This window comes from Oreochromis niloticus, linkage group LG4, assembly GCF_001858045.2.
Source record: "Oreochromis niloticus isolate F11D_XX linkage group LG4, O_niloticus_UMD_NMBU, whole genome shotgun sequence".
Lineage (NCBI taxonomy): Eukaryota > Metazoa > Chordata > Actinopteri > Cichliformes > Cichlidae > Oreochromis > Oreochromis niloticus.
The window spans coordinates 10,273,620-10,293,588 of NC_031969.2; the positions used below are offsets into that span (position 1 = coordinate 10,273,620).

The window sequence follows — 19,969 nt, forward strand, 5'->3', positions numbered from 1 at the left end:
TGAGAGTAATTTATGTGTCTGCTTGCAAATGTGAATGTGGGTCGGCTCGCTGTAACATCCCCGTGTGCCACTGCAAAAGCATTAATACAGAAACCAAGCGGCCCTGTCTGGCCCCTCTCAGGATTTCAATGTCACTTTGCCACGCCTCGCCATCCACTCCCCTCCTGGTGGCCTAGAAAGTGATGAGACTCACGCGGAGAGCGCAGTGGCCTGATACGCAGGCTGGAAGAGAGTCGGGGTAGTTTGACGCAGGCCTGAGCAAAAAATATATCACAGCTGTCCTGAAAGTTAAACTGCAAAATTTCCCGTTTCACTTTTAAACGGAATCATTCGTTTGCTTCTGATGAACTTTTTGCCCTTGAAATCAGTGAAAGACCTGTTGCATCATTACAGAGGTACCGGGCATCGGTGATGTAATAGTTACTTCTTATTCAGTCATAAAATATACTTCTTTAAGATTTTATATGACATTTTGTAACAAGGTTTTTAGATTTTAGACAGTGACTTAAATTAAGAATAGGAAAGATGTCTGTATTTTGTTTATCACATAGCAAAGCTCCATAGAAGTTAAAGATGGACGATAGAGCCAACTCATGTATTTAGTGTGCATTTTAATCATTTACAGTATTGGCTCATAACGTGGCATAAAATAGCAACTTAATGTTTTCTGCAGATTAAACAAACAGATTATGCTAAGCTACTAGCTAAACTATTAGCTTAGCTTATATCATACAAAAATCAAAGAAACGACTGACTTTGACGTGTAACTCTCTGCTCCCACAAAAAAAACGTGTTTCAAAAAATGTTGTAATGCTGCTTTAAAGTGTAGAAGTCTAGCATTCCCTCAGAGTTACAGCAGATTAGTTATGCTATGGTCACACTGGGAAAACAGTTGTTGGGAGACCGCGGTATGACCGAAGTTATTAGAACATGTGCAATTAACTGTGATCTCACTGCTTTTTGAAATTTGCTTTTTGCTTTCGAAGATGGGGACCTGGTTTGCAACCACTCGCAGTCAGTTGCCAACTTCTAAGTAACTTTGCTGCTTCGAGACAAAAATAAGACCTAGTTGGTCTCTTAGTTGCATGCAATCTTTTTAATGACAATATGGCAATAAACTGTAATAAATCAGTAAAAATCACAAATCGTTGCTATAGACATAGATAGAAATTCTGAAATAAAAATTCAGATTAACTACCTAAGTCTAGCAAGAACCTCGTAACCTCGAATTTTGACATAGTTGCTGGAGGATGATGATTTAATTCGATTATGTAGCGGCAATCTTGCTTTTTTTTATAATACTATAACCAAAATACAATCATATAGCAACCAGCTCAGTAGAGGAGTTGAGTCCCCCATTGCAAAGAGACCTCTGGTTCCCCAGAGGTTGAGCGTGCAACATCATCAACCAGTAGGAAAAAGTTTGCTACTGCAACATCTTCAATTGCCAAATGCAAAATGCAAATAAATAAATAAAGCATTTCAATCACCAGGCAACCACCAATTTCTTTTCCTAGTTGTAAGGCGTTTGTTGTCCAATTTTTATTTTAGTGTGACTGAGTTATTAAATAACTGAACCAAACAGTGAAAATCCACTTGAATAGACCTAGATAACTGAAATTCCACTCACTTGATTTTGCAGTCTCATGTCATGGACTTGATCATTAAGCAGAGATAGCTGACTCATGTCAGGAGCATGTGACATGAGTCATGTGATTCATGTAAAGGCTAGAGGTGGGCTGATCAATCCAAATTTTGACAGTATCAATACCAACACTGGTATCGGTATTAGATCAATACTAATGCAATTGGATCGATACTTTGATTCTATTCTCATAGTTCAGTATGAATTGTGTTGAATAGATTTTTATAATTTTTTTTAATTAAAAAAAAATACCCCAAACATGCACTATGAAAAATGTCTGAACCTTTTTCTGTTCACTCTTACGTCAATTCTTTATAGCCTATAGTAGATTTAAACAACTGAAGCTGACACAAAGTCCTTTAAAGACAGGCGCATTTACACTCCAGCTCTCTTAAAAAAACCAGTACCAATATATAAGAACGAAATCACAACACTGTCATTTGATGTTCATTACAATCTCTTCAAAATTTGGCAAATCAACAACGATTCAGCTCATAAATCATGACACACTTTTATAGGTTAAAAGTATCTGTATTGGTATCGGCAATACTGCCCTTAATTTACTTGATATTGGATCGATACCAAAATTTGCAGTGACGCTCAGCACTGCTAAAGGCTCCTAGAGGTCTTAGTGAATCTTGAGTTGAATGTTTAGAGGGGTTTGGAGGACTGGAGGAAAGGGGTTAAAATTCAAGATGCCATGAATGCTGCTGAAGTCAAATGCCCCCCGAATGAAACAGATAAGTGGACAATTTGCTATCGCTTAAATAAAGAATAGCAACTAAGACAAAGTCATTTCTCTAATGCTTTCTCCTGCATTTAAGGACTACAAACCTCTGTCCAAAGGGAAGAAGCTGAAAATCCCCACGTAAGGGGTGGGAGTCATTATTTAAGATGGAGCTGGTCCTTCTCTGCAGCTGTCTGGTATACGGAGACTCTAAGCTGAGCTGTGATGTACCTCGCAGCTTCCCTGACTGGTTCACAATTTGCATCAGTTTGTTTCTGTCCTTCAGAGATAGGTTACCGTACCATGACACCAAGGAAAAGATAAAACGGACTCAGTAAAAGATCTATTAAATAGTGTCTTAGTCTCAGTCTTATCAGTGTGAAAGGAGGACAGTTTCTGTATGAGAGTGTAAAACATTGTAACCGTGTCCTGGATTTTAAGCCAGTCAAGTACAGTTATTGTCTCCTCTCACTCTGTATTCTCTGATGTCCATTGAACAACAAAAAGATGAGTTTTTCCACTAAAATGAAAACAAATGACAAAGTGGCATACTGACTCCCAGGAGACTGCCCTAAAGATGCCAGTGTCAGAATAGCTGCACAAGGGTTCCAGTTACTGTTTATCAGTAGATCTAAGTAGAGGCAGCTGGGTGATGTGTATTTATGCCTTTGTGTGCAGTGCCTCTTATTTTTAAGTTTACATGCTGCGGAGACGCTTGTTGATGCTCAGAGGCCAGGCTGGGCTGTGTGTTGGTGGAGTTGCGCTGACGTGGAGCGACAGCGGCTGAATGTATGATTAATTAACCGACGCCTGTCCTGCCACAGTCGGCTTTGATAGAGAACAGCTCGTGATGAAACAGAAGGTGACCCACAAACGCAAGCACATGCTCGGGGACTAGCATCAGATGCATACCAGACACCTATAGATGCAATTATTTGGAGAAAACAATGCAAATAAGACTAATGTGAGTAACATGTGACTGGTGGCATGTGTGTGTTACTCTTCCTCTGTCTGCTGTGAAGCTGCTGCAAGATTTAAGAGCTGTATTTCACTTCTAACCACCCTGACCCCCCTTTTCTCTTCTGCCCGCCATCTTCCCTCTTCTCTTCTTCTGTTGCATCATTTTCTCCATCCCTCATGTCCTCCAATATCCATCTTGTTATTACATCATGTCCCTCTTCTCTACTTTATATAATACTTCCATTCCCTCTTTTTCACACTCCTTTCTTTACTTCAATTCCACATCTCAAACATAAAAACACTTCCCCCACATATCCTCACTGTGCCTTCTTCTTCTCTTGTCCCTCCACGTACGCCCTTTCTGTCTCACCTCCATCCAATCCCCTTCTTGTTGGCCTGCTCCTCGTCCATCTCTTCTCACCATCTGTTTCTTCCTTCGTCCTGTCACTTTCTCCCTCCCTTCGTCTTCTTTCCCCAAACCTCATGCCAATACCTCTATCCAGGTGAGATGGAGGAGCTGGAGTCCCTCTGGCTGACAGGGATCTGCCACCACGAGAAGAATGAGGTGATGTCCAGCCAGCTGGATGTGGACAACATGGCTGGCGTTTTCTACATGCTGGGTGCTGCCATGGCTCTTTCACTCATTACCTTCATCTGTGAACACTGGTTCTACTGGCAGCTGCGCTTCTGCTTCATGGGCGTCTGCTCCGGCCGGCCCGGCTTCGTCTTCACAATCAGCAGGGTGAGAAAGGGTGGGGAAAAGTGGGCTGTTATGGCAAGAAAAAGGCTCTTTGTTAATACTTTGACCCTAGCTATCCAAATAAGATAATAGCTGCATGTTGGAGTACCATCAAACACACAATTTTTCAATTCAGATACTTCAGTAAGTGTATTTCATCTTGTACCCTTCGTATCATTGCTACATATTTACTTGTGTAGTAAACATTGTGAGTTGGGGTGCTGGTTTAGCTCACTGGAATGAGCAGGCATATGCCGCATAGCATAGCAAAGGGCTGTGGCCCTTTGCTGCATGTCTTCCACTTTCTTATCAGTCTTCACTGTTTCTATCAAAAAGAAGCCATAAAAGGGCCCCAAAAAATATTAAAAATAAATCAAATATTCTAAGTTAGGGCTAGTTACACAGGCCTAGAGACCTGTTGGCAACCTTGACTGGTTGCAAGTGGTATATGGTAGTTGCTGTAAAATCTATTGCTAAAGCTAAGTCATCTAAAGCAGCGGTCCCCGACTTCTTTTGCACCACGGACCGGTTTAATGTCAGACAACATTTTCACAGAACGGCCTTTAAGGTGTCGTGGATAAATACAACAAAATAAAATGATATGACCAAGACAAAAACTGTGATATGTTGTAAATATAATAATAAACGTGAATTCACTGCGTAATTGTGTAACTTTATTAGCAGCATCCTCCTGAAATGCGCCAGCAACATTGAGAGTAACATCCTCCTCTCTGCCCCTTAATGCTCTCTGGTCGCTATGGTAACACGTAAATATTTCTATCAAAATAAGACACACAACTACAACACGGGAAAAGACCCAGGGAAACCGAGTTAATGACAAAAACCCTGAAAACCATACATTTCATACTCGAGCGTAAACTCTCGCGGCCCGGTACCAAACGGCTCACGGGCCGGTACTGGTCCGTGAGCCGGGGCTTGGGGACCGCTGACCTAAAGCCCCTGGTAACCACTGGTCACTAGGAAAAAATGTGTATTCCCTAACCGACTGGCCAGCAGTTGTGGGATGGCAGTTGTGGCTTTCCATCGCTAGGTAGAATTAGTCACAGTATACAGTGTTGCACCAAAAACCCATTTACAGTTGCTTTGATTGCTTCCAAACTGCCGTGGTCACCCATAGTGGAAAGTTTAAGCCTAATTTTAAAAGCAGAGAGGGTGTCTGTTTCCCAAATCCAAACTGGGAGCTGGTTCCACAGAAGAGGGGCCCAAAAACTGAAAGCTCTCCCTCCCATTCAACTTTTAAATACTCTAGAAACCACAAGTAAGCCTGGGAAGAGGGAAGTGCTTTATTGGGGTGACATGGTACTTTGAGGTCCTTAAGATAAGATAGAGTCTGATAAAAAACTTTTTAAGTGAGGAGGATTTTAAACTCAATTCTAGATTTAAAAGGAAGCCAGTGAAGAGAAGCCAATGTGGGAGAAACATGCTCACTCTTTCTAGTTCCTGTCAGTACTCAAGGGGCAGCATTTTGGATCAACTGACAGCTTTTCAAGGAGTTTTTAGGATTTCCCGATAATAAGAAATCACAACATTCACCCTAGAAGTAATAAATATATGAACTAGATTCTGAGCATCAAAATGAGACAGGATATTTCTAATTTTAGAGAAGCTGCACAAATGCATATTCGTTCGTTATATAAGAACACAGAAGGACATATTCTGGTCAAAAATAACTCCAACATTCCTCACAGTGTGGTGCAGCGCCCTTTTTGCCACTTATTTCACCCAACAACAGCCAGCAAGCAATTGCCTAAAAGTTGGGAAATACACATTTTTCCCTAGCGACCTGTGGTTGCTAGACGGTTGCCAACCAATCTCTAGGCCCATGTGACTGAGCCCTTGGCTTGTATTGGCAACAAGACAATAATACAACAGTATGCTTAACTTATAATATAAGGCCTCGATTAACAGAGTTTTGTTAAGTTTTTCTACAACGATGTCGGGGCTGCAGCTCCATCTGGTGGCAGATGGCTGCATAATATATTGGACACAACAATTTACTGGTACTGTGCATGAATTAAAATGTAAACAATTAGATTAAATGACTAGTACCTCTTGAAGGCTTAGCGACTAGTGATAACAGTGCCCACAGTTTTCATCATTATAAAAATTATTATTGTCAGCTCACAGGTATGAATGACAGCAGCCATTTGGTAGTGGAAAGGCTGCTCTAAAGTAGGTGGTACAAGACATCCAGCTGGCTACAATTCAAATTAACCTCTGCGTAACTGAATCGTCCTCGTCTGTGAAGTCACCATCATTACTCATTACTTCATTACTGTCTCTAATGGCTCACAAATGAAGGTGCTTTACTCTTTAAGGCCTAAGAGATTCTAAAAATTCAAAGATGCATTCCACTTAACCAAATCAAACTACCGCTGCCAAAGTACACACACACATAGAGAGAGCTTTCTCCTTTACTTTTGATGCCCTGGCCTTTCTGATGCCCATGAGGTAAATATTTACAAAATGCTGAGCTGAAATCAATACTTCACTCAACAAAAAATCAGCCACGGAACCGGAGAGGGTAGATTACTGGATCCCAGGAGACCAAAGTCACCCCCAAGGTATTTGATTTGCATTCCAATTGTTTTGACATGGCTCCGGTGTAATTCACTGTGCGCCTGTGAAGGTGAAACACTGCAGGCTAAACCACGTGGCTAATTTACAGCAGAGAAGCCACACACTGCTGCTTTCTGCCTCCATTTGATATGCTGTTGTGGTGCTGGGTCGGCTTGTGCCAAGAAAACAAGGCTTTGTATTAAAAAAAAGGGAAAAAAGTACCCCTCCTTGCTCTCATATTCCGCTCCAGTGCTCAACTTTGATTATTTTGTGTGGTGTTAATTTTGCGCCTGTGCCGTCGCGTCACTTACGCCTGTGCGTGCCTGTTTTTGTAGAACGAGCACGGCATACTTGTTGCTAAAATGTCAGCCGACTTCTCCTTTCCAAAGACAGGCCGGTTGTTGTTTTTCATTATTGCATCATTACAATTTGTATGGGAACCGGATCAGAGACCAATTAAGCTTTGTGTAACATTCAGCGATTGCTCTCATTTACAGAAATTACCGCCGTCTTTGCTGCGATGTGACAAAATAAATGAACGCTGTGTGTCCGCAAATACAGTCAGATGATTCAGCATGTTAAAATATTCAGGGGAAATATTCATCGGGAGCGTCGATTTGCATGTGTGGCACAGATCACGGGAATTGTGGAACAGTGGAAGCTGCTGTTTATTATCTTTTTGGCCAAGACGTCACATTGTCTCCTTCTCATTTGAGTGTTTTCTCTCCAGCCGTGTGCTTTCTCTTCCCTCTTTTTCTCTCTTACTCTGCCACTCCGATTGATTCCGCTTTTTTAATTTCACAGCATAATCCAATAAACCTTATTGTTATTGCAGCAATTAACATTTAAGCTCGGCGGTGTAAAAAATGAGACATCTGCCACGGCTGGTGTGAGTCACGTGGCTCCGGTCATGGCTTCACGGTCGGTTAGCGCTCACCCCCCTCGGCAGATCTGTGAGCAGTTCTCCACCCGGCTACCTGCTCCTCCAGGTCCCACCTGCATCACTGAAACAAATTAATTATATTGATTTAAAAGCCTCTAATGACTTAAGAACTGTAAATGTATTAGAGGTTTAATCGCTCCACTTTTCAGGCCTCAGATCGCGTCACGGCTAAGTTCATTTGCATTAAGGAACACATGCTTACAGCACGCTCAGGCTGTATTAAATTATACGCCGCTACCTGTTCACACGCTGTTCTATTTGCAATCAGGAGCTCTTATAGATTTTGCTGTGATACCTTTGATTCTGAGGAGTTCTCTGGCCGCCATTGTTTCTTTTACACATCCTGACCAAACAATCAGCTACTGTAGAACCAGCCCTGCCAACTGTTACTTTATGTGGGCCTGCAGAGTAGACAAAATCTGCTGGTGAAGATTAAGCATGCAGTCTCGTTGTTAAATGTCCAAGATTCAATGCATTACAGTATTAACTTCTCATTCTTTCTCTGACTGGTTGCTTCTGCTTATTCATGCATAAAAGAAATTTTTAAAAAGAAAATGTTTATTTCCATCTCGCTCTGTAAATCGTTACAATGTTAATTTTACCCTCCGCTATCAGGTTAAGTGCTAATGAGGGAAGCTTGCCGGCAAATTAAGCCGAATGTCGCAGAAAAAAATCTTCCCAAAAGTTGATTACATCATAGATGTCACGGGAGGGAGGATGTGACAGATTCGGCAGCAGGTGGGGTGTAATCAGAACAATAAAATAAGAAAAACAAAAGAGATGAAGGGATGACTAATTATACAAACAGCCAGATGGAAAAAAGGAAACACAGATGACATGGAGAAGGACCGGATAAACATTAAAAGATGGTTCTGAGTTGGGGGAAAAGAAAAGAGGAATTTCACAAAGGTGGGCGTGTGCTCTTTCCTGAATACTGTTGAGTCATTTTGTATTTATATTAACCTCTTAGTTTTAGCCACTGTCAAGCTTTGCGTACTTGGCTGTTAACCGACTGTGAAATTAAAAGAAGTAATAACATTATTTAAAAAGAAGAATGAGGGATGGAGCCTTTCTGCTGCAATGCAGCCACTGTCCATGTAGCTAATTAATTACTAGAAACAAGCGGCTTGGGAGAGGAAAAGTCAGGGTCAGGTGATGATATTGTTGGGTAAAAGAAGGAGGAGAAGAAGAAGATCTGACATCCAAGACAGAGTTCGCCTCATGACGGGACCTTGACCTCTGCAATGGGATGATCTTTGATCTCGAACAGTGGTTCCCGTCGTCATCTGCAGGGGAAAAAATGAGTAAAATCATTGTTGGGAATTGATCCGATACTTTACAGTCCCCATCTGTCATGCCTGGTTTGCGCTCTGCTGTACATCCATTTTTATCTGAATATTGTATCGTAGATCACTGAATGCAAATGGAGCAGTTTATCTTTCTGTCACTACGAGGCTCAGCTAGTGTCTCCTTGGCTTGGCCTTTCTCTTTATCCCTAATAACTGCCGAAGGATATTGTTCAGCTGAATTCTAATCACATTGATTAAAGGTATTGATCTGCGGGGTCCGAGGAGTTCTTCCAGCCACTTGGCCTTTATCAATCATCACCCATCAAGGTGCACTATCCTCTCTGAATCTTCACACTGTTTGCTCACTCGCACTGCCCCACTTTATTTCACATCAGTGAATATGCCACATTTCTGTATATAAAGGACATCTGTTTCCCTTACCGTATACAGCGAGGTGTTGACAGAATCGATAGCGAAAGCTGTAGCGGCTTTTTACGTTTGCTTGCTTTGCCGTCTCAAAGTTTTTCAGTAAATACACCGACTCTTTTTTTCCCCCTTCACCTATTTTATGAGACGACACATCTGATGTCATTAGCGGTTGGTTGTGTTTCTGTGCCATTAACTACCATGAAACATAAATTTTGAATCATATCAGTGCATTTCCAATTTTGTACCCACTGTGAAGAGATGACATAAAATACGACAAAAATAAGACTGACTGATTGCTGGTGGGTTTGTGTGTTTTTCAGTCATAGGGCCAACAGTCCCCCCCCCCATCTTTAAAATAAATCATAAATCTAGTGCCCTTGGTTACCTGGTCTATGTAGACAACCTGGATTGACTGATGTAAAACTTTATCGCTTCTGTCAGATATGTGGGATGGATGGCTGAACACTGTGGCCAAAACACCTCTGTTGGCTTGTGTTATAATTCAATTCAGTTCAGTCCGGTTCATTTTTATTTACATAGCACCCAGTCAGAACAACAGTCACCTCAAGGTGCTTTATACTGTAAGGTAAAGACCGTACAATAATACAGAGAAAAACCAACAATCAGACGAGCAAGCACTTGGCGACAATGGGAAAGAAAAACTCCCTTTTGACAGGAAGAATCCTCCAACGTTGGGGGCAAAGGGAGGGAGACAGGATAAAAACGCACTGTGGAAGAGAGCCAAAGATTAATAATAACGAATGATTAACTACAGACTGGCATATAAACAGTGTGAGTGAAAAGAAATGAGTGAAGAAGTGCATTATGGGAAGCTCGCAGCCTAGGCCTATTGTAGCCTAACTAAGGGAGGAGCCCTAAATATATGCTTTATCAAAACAAAAAGTTTTAAGTCTAATCTTAGAAGTAGAGATAGTGTCTGTCTCCTGAATCCAGACTGGAAGCTGAGCCTTAAAGCTGAAAGTTCTGCCTCCCATTCAACTTTTAAATACTCTGGGAACCACAAGTAAGCCTGCAGTGCGAGAGCGAAGTGCTGTATTGGGGTGATGCGGTACTATTAGGTCTTTAAGATAAGATAAGGCCTGATTATTTAAGACCTTATATGTGAGGAGAAGGATTTTGCAGTGTCGAACAACAAATGTTTGAAATGTGCACCCTTTAATGCCTCCTCTCACCTGTCTTTCTCCCACACAGGGCATTTACAGCTGTATCCATGGGGTGCAGATCGAGGAGAAAAGCAGCTCTGCATTGAACTCGCCATCAGCCACCATGAACAACACCCATTCGAACATCATGCGCCTCCTACGCACAGCCAAGAACATGGCGTCCCTGTCAGGGGTGAACGGCTCACCACACAGCGCTCTGGACTTCATCCGTCGTGAATCTTCTGTTTACGACATCTCCGAACATCGGCGCAGCTTGGCGGGCCACTCTGACTGCAAGCCACCCTACATGCCAGAAGACAACATGTTTAGCGACTACATCAGTGAGGTGGAGAGGACGTTTAGCAACCTGCATCTTAAGGACAGCAATTTGTATCAGGACCATTATCTACACCACCATGGTTCAACATTAGGGCTCAGCGGACCTCCTCCCAACAGACCCCATAGTTTGGGTAGTGCTAGTTCTTTGGAGGGCGGCATGTTTGACTGTGACAGCCTGGGTGGAGGGGTGACCCCTATTTTTACCACTCAGCCCTGTTCAGCACTGACCCACAGGAACATGAGCAAGTTTGACCTGCTGTCTGGACAGACTCCTCCCTCGGGCCAGAGCTTCAAGGGAGGCCTGCCCGACCTATATGGGAAATTCTCCTTCAAAGGAGGTGCCTCGAGTTCCACTTACATCCCTGGACATAGCTATTGTCCAGGGAGAGGAGATGATGATGGGAATATACGCTCAGATGTGTCAGACATTTCCACGCACACGGTAACGTACGGAAACCTGGAGGGTAACGCCAAAAAGCGCAAACAGTACCGTGACAGCCTGAAGAAGAGGCCGGCCTCTGCCAAGTCCAGACGGGAGCTAGACGAGATTGAGCTGGGCTACAGGAGGAAACCTTACCACATCAGTCACCACCACTATCACGGGCACCGCTCTGGTTCCCCACCGCTGCTGCCCTCTGAACGCAAGAGGGGTGGCGGAGGAAGCGGGGGAGGTGGAGGAGGGAACAATGATGGGAACTCTTATCTTTTCAGAGAAAAGGAGAGTGTTAGAGATTTTTATTTGGACCAGTTTCGGCCCAAAGATGGTGTCCCTCAGTGGGAACACGTGGACTTGACGGAGGGTCCCGGGAACAGAGACGGAGGAGTAAGTACCTGCACCTCCCTGGTACCAGTGGATGACTTTCTTCAGAGCAAACCCAAGAAGTCTGATTCAAAGAGCGGGGGAGGTTCTGGATTGGCAGGGGGAGAGTGGGAGTGCAGGAACTGTCGGGCTAGTGGGGGACTGGGGAGCAAGCAGATGTCATTGCATGGAGGTGGCTATGGTGGCGGCATGAGTTGTGGGTCCTCGGCAGGAGGGGGAGGCAGTCGCCCCAGCTCGGCAACCTGCATGCGTTGCGAAGGCTGTAAAAAGACAGGAAACCTCTACGATATCAGCGAGGACAACAACCACCTCTTGGAACAGATGGGGGGTGGGTCAGGTGGGGGAGGAGGGGGTGGCATGGGCGCAGGCCCTCAGTCTCAATCTCAGGCACAGCAGAGGCGGAAGAGCGGCGGTTTCGGTAAGCCACTTCGGCGGCAGCACTCGTATGATGCATTTGTCGACCTGCAGAAAGACGAATTGGGTGGGATGGGCAGTTTGATGGGAGGCTTAGGAGGAGGTGGGGGCATGAGCGGTGCAGGCATGGGTGGAATGCTGCCCCCACCCAGAAGTGTTAGCTTGAAGGAAAAAGAACGCTACATGGAGGGCAGCAGCCCCTTCGCGCACATGTTTGAACGCCACGGGGGCTCCGAGAGGGAAAGGGAAAGAGACAGGGACCCGCTGTTTTACGGAGGTGAGAACCGGTCGGGCCTCTTCAGAGGCGGTGAAGGCGTCCACCGCCGCTCGATCGGGGAAAGAGACATGAGAGACAGGGACAGGTCTTTGATGGAAGGAGGGGGCGGGGCAGGGTTCTCTTTATCCAAATCTCTTTACCCCGACCGGGTAAACCAAAACCCCTTTATACCCACCTTTGGCGATGACCAGTGTCTGATGCACGGCGCCAAACAATATTACATGAAAAAGCAACAGCAGCAGCAACAAGTTGCCAAAAACAGCCGAAGTGACTTCAGGAGCCAGATGAGTGCAACTTCGTATCTGCCAACATCTGCCACGGCGGCCGGGGTGATGTCCAGCGCGACGCCCCGGTTCCCGAAAGAGCTCAGCCTTGGTGGAATGAACCACCACGGTTCCATGCTGGGGGTCGGACCCCCGCGTCCTTTCAACGGAAGCAATGGCCATGTGTATGAGAAACTCTCCAGCATTGAGTCTGACGTGTGAAAGACAAATATGGGAGGAGGAGCAGAGGCGAAGGAGGGGGGAGTGAGGAGAGCAATAGAGGCGCATCTAGTTCTAGGAGATCAGGGATGATTTTAAAGACGCTGTAGACACACTTTAACCCTAGCCCATATTGAGATGTAAGGATTTGGAGGAGGGGAGGTAAGGGATTAAGGGAGGAAAAGACTGAAAGGTGGAGACTGAAATATAAAATAATGCGTAGAAGTTTTGAATTTTGCAAGAAAATATGGGTAACAAATCAGGACACCCTGAGGAAGTGTGGGATATCGCCCCCTTCTCTCAGAAATGGCCAAAGCTACTCTACTTTTATGTCCAAACACGGTCAATAAATATCCCCCCCTTAACTCAAGTCTACCATTTTCCATCCACCGGTGTGGCAGAAGTCAGTGTACTCGGTCGGCGTCGCGACGAGGCCGACACCTCTTCATAGTCTGCTATGGGACGTGTCGAGCCTGCTGCGATTCCATGGCTGTCTGAAAGGCTCCCCGCTGAGCGCTCACGAGGAAGGACAGCGAGAGCAGAGACGGGAGTGAACTGCCCATCTGCCCCTGTGTCACAGCGGAAAAAGTAGATAGGGTCACGTTTACTGGAGCGGCGACACGGGACGATGACTGCTGCTTGCCCGTCTTTCTCATGCTCTGTCTGGACGGAGACAGCCCGGTCTGTCCATCTCTCTTCGCAATGCACTTCAGTTCTCAATATCTCCTCTTTCTCTCCGCCCCACACCACCCCATGCTTTTCCTCCTCCTCCTTATCCTCGACGCCAAAAGAGCTGATCTCGTTTGCTGTGAGAAATACAATCAATGAATGATAATAAGATATTCTTATAGAAAAAAAATAACAGGGTATAAGAACAACAGTAATACTGATACAGTTGTGAATAACAGAGATGTTTAGTGCTGATTATAATAACACTGCTTATAATATTGTTAAGTTTTTACCTGTTTTGTGTTCTCGCTGTAAAATCTTTCACTGCTGTTTTTTTAGCATCTGTAGTTGCAGTCTGTCTGCCCCTAGTGGCAGCAGGAAAGTTGTTCTCAGCTCAACCAACAAGCCAGAAAGACTGAGTCCTTAACTCCTTTTTTTTAATTTGAAAAAAGAAATATTTGTTTTTGGTTTTCTGTAGAATGCTCTTACTACATATTCATGCATTTATTTGCTCCTTGTAGAAAAACAAGATCTTGAAGATGTATTTGGAGTCGGCAGAAACACGACACTTAACATTTCAAGGCATCACAAGTGCACACACGCGCCCGCGCACACACGTTCGGTTTCTGTCCGTCTGAACTTGTGTTTTTTTGAACGATGACGTGCCGACGGGAGCTGAGGATGCTTGGGAGGAAGGACGTGCCTTAACGGTCTCCGGTGGAAGTGTCCTCCAAGTTCACAAGCGGCCCTCGCGCAGCAGCAGCCACCACCAGGACGGACCGGCAGGCTTCATAAAGGCCGCTCGGCGTTCTTGGGGTCACATTTATGAGCCAAAACTGCAGTAAAACAAAATCAAAGATTTACAGCAGGCTTGGAGGCGCTGCTGCTGCAGCTGGTGGTGGTTTAGATACAAGATACCGTTTAAGATCTTTTATAACTTTGTAAAACAGTGTATTTCATATGTCAAGTGTGGGCAGCGTTTTATGAGCCACCTGTATTCAGGATGTCCCATTGTCACGGATAGACCGATGAGTCTCAGTTCACAACATTGGCAGCCTTTAGAACACTTGTTTTTATTCAGGTTACACAATGACAGTCATCAGGCACTTAACTTTTTCTCGGCCTCTTCACCGGTATCCTGTCGAAGGCGTTGCTTTTCGCTGAGCGGGCCGAGGGGCTCGCACAGTAAGCTTTTGTTTGGACGTCACGTGTGATTAATATTTGCGCTGTCGTTTACGTAGGCGAAACGCTGCAAAAAGAAAAGAGTGTAGGAGGAGTGTCGTCGTCCCGCGACAACAATGCTGATGGAAGTTTGAGCAGAGAGGAGGATGTCTATTTGAGAGACTGGCTGATTGCTTTTTACTTTGACTGATGTACATAGTCTTTTTAGCTGAAGAGGCCTAATTTCTTGGACAGGACTTTTTACTCAGTGTAGGTTCAGGCACTCAGTAGACATGCCTTATCATCCCATCGCCCTCGCCCCCACCCTGAGCTGTCTGATGATGACTCATCGCGTTACTGTACAGAACAGAGGGAGCCCTGGTAGTTCTTTAAAGGTCTGATCTTCGATTTGTTGGTGTCAGAAAGTTCAAGGGCTGCCGGAGATTGCGCGGGGAGCGTCGGTCCGAGGAGTGTGATCTTTATCATTGTCGACCACTATATCTTAAGGCACCAGTGGATCGGACTGGGGAGGGTATGCACGCGCACACGCGTGGAGGGAAGCGAATCAGGATCGAGTGATAACAGCTGTTCTTTTTTTAAACACTAACTCTGCTGATGACTATTCATAAATTCAAAAACTTGTCCTCCTCCTCTTCCTCATCCCTCGCTCCACAGATCACACTGTCAAAGCGAGACTTATCGAGCTAGCCTTAAATCCGACTCATCTGCCCCCCACACACACCCTCCTAATAAACAGATTGGGATCTCTGGAATTTTTATATGCACACATTTTGAAAGTTCAGGTCAACCATTAAAAGCAAGCTGGTATAGGAAGGAGAACGGCCAATGGGGGGGGGATTCGACAAGGAAATAAGAAGAAGAAGACTTTGCAGTGGGCATCAATCAGCGTCAGCATTAGTATGTTAAATCTTTACCTTGTAAATAATAATATGTTTAAAAATCTTTTCACTTTGTACAGTAAACAGACAGACAGGATGTAACTTTCAATATGTTTTACAGCAATTTAAGAAATAAAGAAAACAAACATAAAAACTCGTAAAAACTGAAAAAAATCACACAAACAAAAATATGCAAAATATAGTTAAGACACAGATATTACTAATCATAAGTGATATAATTGAAGCTCTTTTTTTCTTTCGATCTCATGTTTACTTAATTATAATAGTTTACCAATCAGTATACTGATTATGTTAAGAATTATGCTTTTTTTCCCCTTTTTTTTCTCTTATTTTCACTCAAAGTGTCGGAGGATAATTTTACCATAGGTGTAGACGTTTGGTGATTTGAAAAAAAAGAAGAAAAAACTGAAAAAAAAACAAGGGGGAAAAGTTTAGTTTTAGGAGTCTTCGCTAAGTTTCCCTTGGATTGTGTTAGATTCTCTCTTTTTAAGGTAAGCTATTCTTCATGCTTTTCGGGCGCAGTTCAATTATCTACACGTTTATGTAATACAATATTACATGTATACAGAGATGATATTTGCATATAGAGGCAGTATATTGTGATCCTTCATTTTTAAGCAGCGATCCTTGTTAAAAAAAAAAAAAAACTTTAAAAAAAACCCCTAAAAAAAACATTTGTGGATTTTTTTTGTTTGTTTTGTTTTTGTTGCCCGTTTCTTTTTCGATGTGGGCTCTAACGGTGATTGCACACAGAATTTAGAGCCATTGTCAGTCCGGCCTATCCTGTTATATCTCTATGTTTGGGATAGACATCACTGTGGTAAATAAGGAAGACACACACACACACACACACACACACACACAAATGCACACTGGACTTTCCCCAGTGTTGATATTGTGATATTGCTGAGGATTTAGGCACATTCTTGTGGAGAAAACCGTGAACGAGCGCAGTTTCATCTCAGTTATGTGAAGCTGAAATGCATTTGTACAACCCCTTATTAAAAGGTGAAACATCTCTCCCGTCATGTCTCATTCTGTGCAGCGGTTTCTTTGTTCTTTTCTCTTTGCTATGGGTGAATAAACTGCCGTTGCACCGTTTTCGCTCGCTTGTTACTCAACTGTGTTACTTGACAGCTGGAAACAACTCAAATGCTTCGGATCCTGATTTGTTTTGTGCGCCACCTTGTATTTGTCTGTTTGAGAAAGGAAGTATCGTTTGTAATCTGTTGTGTACATATGCAGGGTTTTTTTCTTTTTTCTTGTTTCCACACAGTCAGAAGCGATTTCCTCGCTCTTATTCTGTATGGTACTGATGCCAATAAGTCTCTATAATCTTCTCATCAGCCCCGAGAGGAGAAATTCATCTCTCTTCTGTTTTGCCCCCCTTCCCCCTTTTATGTCTGGAGGGCTTGATTGAAAAGTGAAAAATGTATCGGTGTGCACATAAACTCTGTTAGGTTTGCAGATTTTTTTTTTCTTATTCTCCTCATTTGCAATAAACAGCATGACCAAACAGAAAATCTTCTTACTGTACGCCACATTTTATTTTATTTCATTTTATTTTGTCAGGATTTGGGAGGGTAACTAGTTTGCTGCCACTGGTTGGGAGGTGTACCTGACGCTGCGGTGAGCATGCTATCATCAGACCTTTAGCACCTGCAGCTTCACATCGGGCAGTGCTGCAGAGTAAGCAGGGCTCATTTGGAAGCCTTTATTTCCCTTAAGGCCAAATTGTTCCCAGCCTCCCTTCTCTCTGCACACATTTGTTCAGATGGTTTTTCCCCCTTTTCTTCCTTTTCTTGTCTTTTTTTTGGCAAATTAGCAGGCTGGAACATCCTGAGAGTGGAGGATGTAAATATCACCTCAGATGACGTGTGTGTGTGTGGTTTTTTTGTCAGTATTAATGACACACGGGACCAAATACCAGCCTGACAGTCATCTGCAGGGAGCGATGTAATGGTTAATCTGACTTGTTGAAAATGCTTTTTTTTTTTTTCTATGTGTATGTTTTGGATAAAGGGTATTTGAGAAGTTTCTCATATTTCCAGCTTTCATAATTGACTCTGAACTGCTAATTTTGTAATAAATGAGTGTGATTTCACCCGGTGCAGACAGGAGGAACTATACTGTGATGTTAAATAGCTGATTTATTCTGAAGGTCCGTGTGATTTGTTCATTCTTATTCATGACAGAAAATATTTTAAACCTCTCTTTATGTGTGTTACAGATCTCGCTTTTTACTGACTTTCTACGAAACTCTGTACAGTTTGGTTTGTTTTTAATATTGCTACTTTCCACCGTCATCATTCACAGATTGAGAATCGGTCGCGCTAACTGGGTGAAAATTGCCGATGACATAAGGGGTTGCTACCAAATGTATTTCACAAGGTTAACAGGTTTATGAAATCACAAACATAGCCTGATTGAATTAACTGTGGGTGACAAAAAATGTAACATAGAAATAATATCAATTGTATACATAATATTATTCTTGGCCATTCTTTTCTCTTTTTGTGGCCCTTTACTTTGAAACAATGCCAAAATTTTTACACCATACAAACAGAAAAACCACACAAAAACAAATAATTGTACAGGTTGTGTATATACTGAATACTGGGGAAAATATTTACCTTCATTTTCTTTTTTCTATGGAAACAAAGTAATCTCAATAACAAAATTAACCACATCATGACAAAGTTGCAAAAAAACATCATTAAGGTACTTCTAATAAGGATCATACTGATATCTACAATTATAAGTGCTGACATAAGACTATTCTTTCTCTTTGTACATGATGAACAAAATGAAGTGTTGAGTATTAATAATAAAAAAAACTATGTTTCACGCGTATGTGGTGTCTTCTTAAGCTTTTTGGTGTTTATCTGAATTTCAAAGAATTTGTGATAGCCTGTAGATAAATGATGGACATGGCCACTATGACATCATTGGGAAGTCATTCTGAGCCTTTTGCCCAGTACCATCTTGGTATTTAAGCATGTGATAAAGAGAGGGCTTGACTAAGGAGGGATAGAGTGTGCCTACATGCTAGTGACTTGGCAATCATTAGGTGCAGCAAACCCTGTTTTATTGATTTTATGGACACTAATGGAGACCATAATTTATAAAATCAGCATAATGCTGTAGTCCATATGATCTGACTGAAATCATAAAGTCACCAGGAAGGTGTTTACTGAGGTCAGAACAGAGAACCACAGGGCTCTTTTCCCCCAGTCTCTTCTTTGTACCCTTAACAACACCTCAGTATATATCAGGGATGGGCAACTCCAGGCGTCGAGGGTCGGTGTCCTGCAGGTTTTAGATGTGTACTTGATCCAACACAGCTGATTCAAATGGCTAAATTACCTCCTCAACATGTCTTGTAATTCTCCAGCGCCCTGGTAATGAACTAATCATTTGATTCAGGTGTGTTGACCCAGGGTGAGATCGAAAACCTGCAGGACACCGACCCTCGAGGCCTGGAGTTGCCCACCCCTGGTATATATCAATAAAAATGTGGTTTGACGACCATGAGACCATTTTCAAGAGTAGCTGCATAGACAGAGATCACCCTTGCTAACTTCTGATGTCACAGCCAGTCATTTTGTTCTATAAGCCGGCCTGAAATGTCATGAAAACTGCTCAGTTTAGAAAAGAGCTTCAAGAGTTACTCCTATTAGGCTTCCAAACGGTAAAGAGTTACAGCACTTGAATGTTGATTTCACTTTCCAAGCTTTGTCCGTCTTTTATATACAGTCTGTGGCACTGAACCATACATGCACACACTTCTGGACCCCCCCTCACCTCAATATGTATCTACGCAAGCTTGGATAAGGCTGCATTCAAAACCGACTTACTAAGAATACCGTCACTGAAGATGAATCTGTTACAGGGTTACCTAACTCATTAGAGTACATTACCATAATTAGCTTGCTCGTGTTGGTTATACAGTCCACAGGGTGTTTAGCCGATTGTACCTTTGAGTGTGATAACTTTACCTTTGCAGAGCAAGTTGATATTTGCAGCGTGCCCTCCACTACATCACTAACCACAAGATTGCCAGCTTTGGCTGAACGCCAGCCACCGTGGTTTCAGAGCTGAAGGGCTGGCATCTCCTCTTCAATGTGCCTCACCACCAGGGATGTGAGATGGCACTCAGCGTATACTGTAGGTGCTTTACTAAATATGAATTAGAGCCCCTTAACAGCTGACAGGTGCTTAGTTTCACCCAGTAACAGATTGTTTATTTGAGACGAACCCTTTTTTATGCCGCCATGAAGAAGTAATATGAGTTTTTACTTTACACTCATTACTTTAGTTTTATGCTAGAGAAGCATCTCTTGTGTATGGCTTTCATGTCCCCAGGCTTTCACACAGTTGGTCTTTCCACTGGGCCGGAAACAGTCGGTTTA

General features: G+C 43.2%; 1 protein-coding gene across 5 annotated transcripts in view; it reads left to right on the forward strand.

The window, feature by feature from the left end:
* grin2ba (glutamate receptor, ionotropic, N-methyl D-aspartate 2B, genome duplicate a) overlaps positions 1-18,410 on the forward strand; it is a 136,771-nt gene extending 118,361 nt beyond the window's left edge. For 4 of the 5 annotated variants that reach the window (XM_019358152.2, XM_025906790.1, XM_019358151.2 and 1 more), the window contains exons 16-17: positions 3,836-4,074; positions 10,525-12,810. In XM_019358152.2, coding sequence (XP_019213697.1) covers positions 3,836-4,074; positions 10,525-12,810 — 2,525 coding nt within the window. Of the gene's footprint in view, positions 1-3,835; positions 4,075-10,524 lie in introns of all 5 variants that reach the window. The other variant, XM_013270153.3, reaches the window with a different exon arrangement.
* Positions 18,411-19,969: the final 1,559 nt, after the last annotated feature.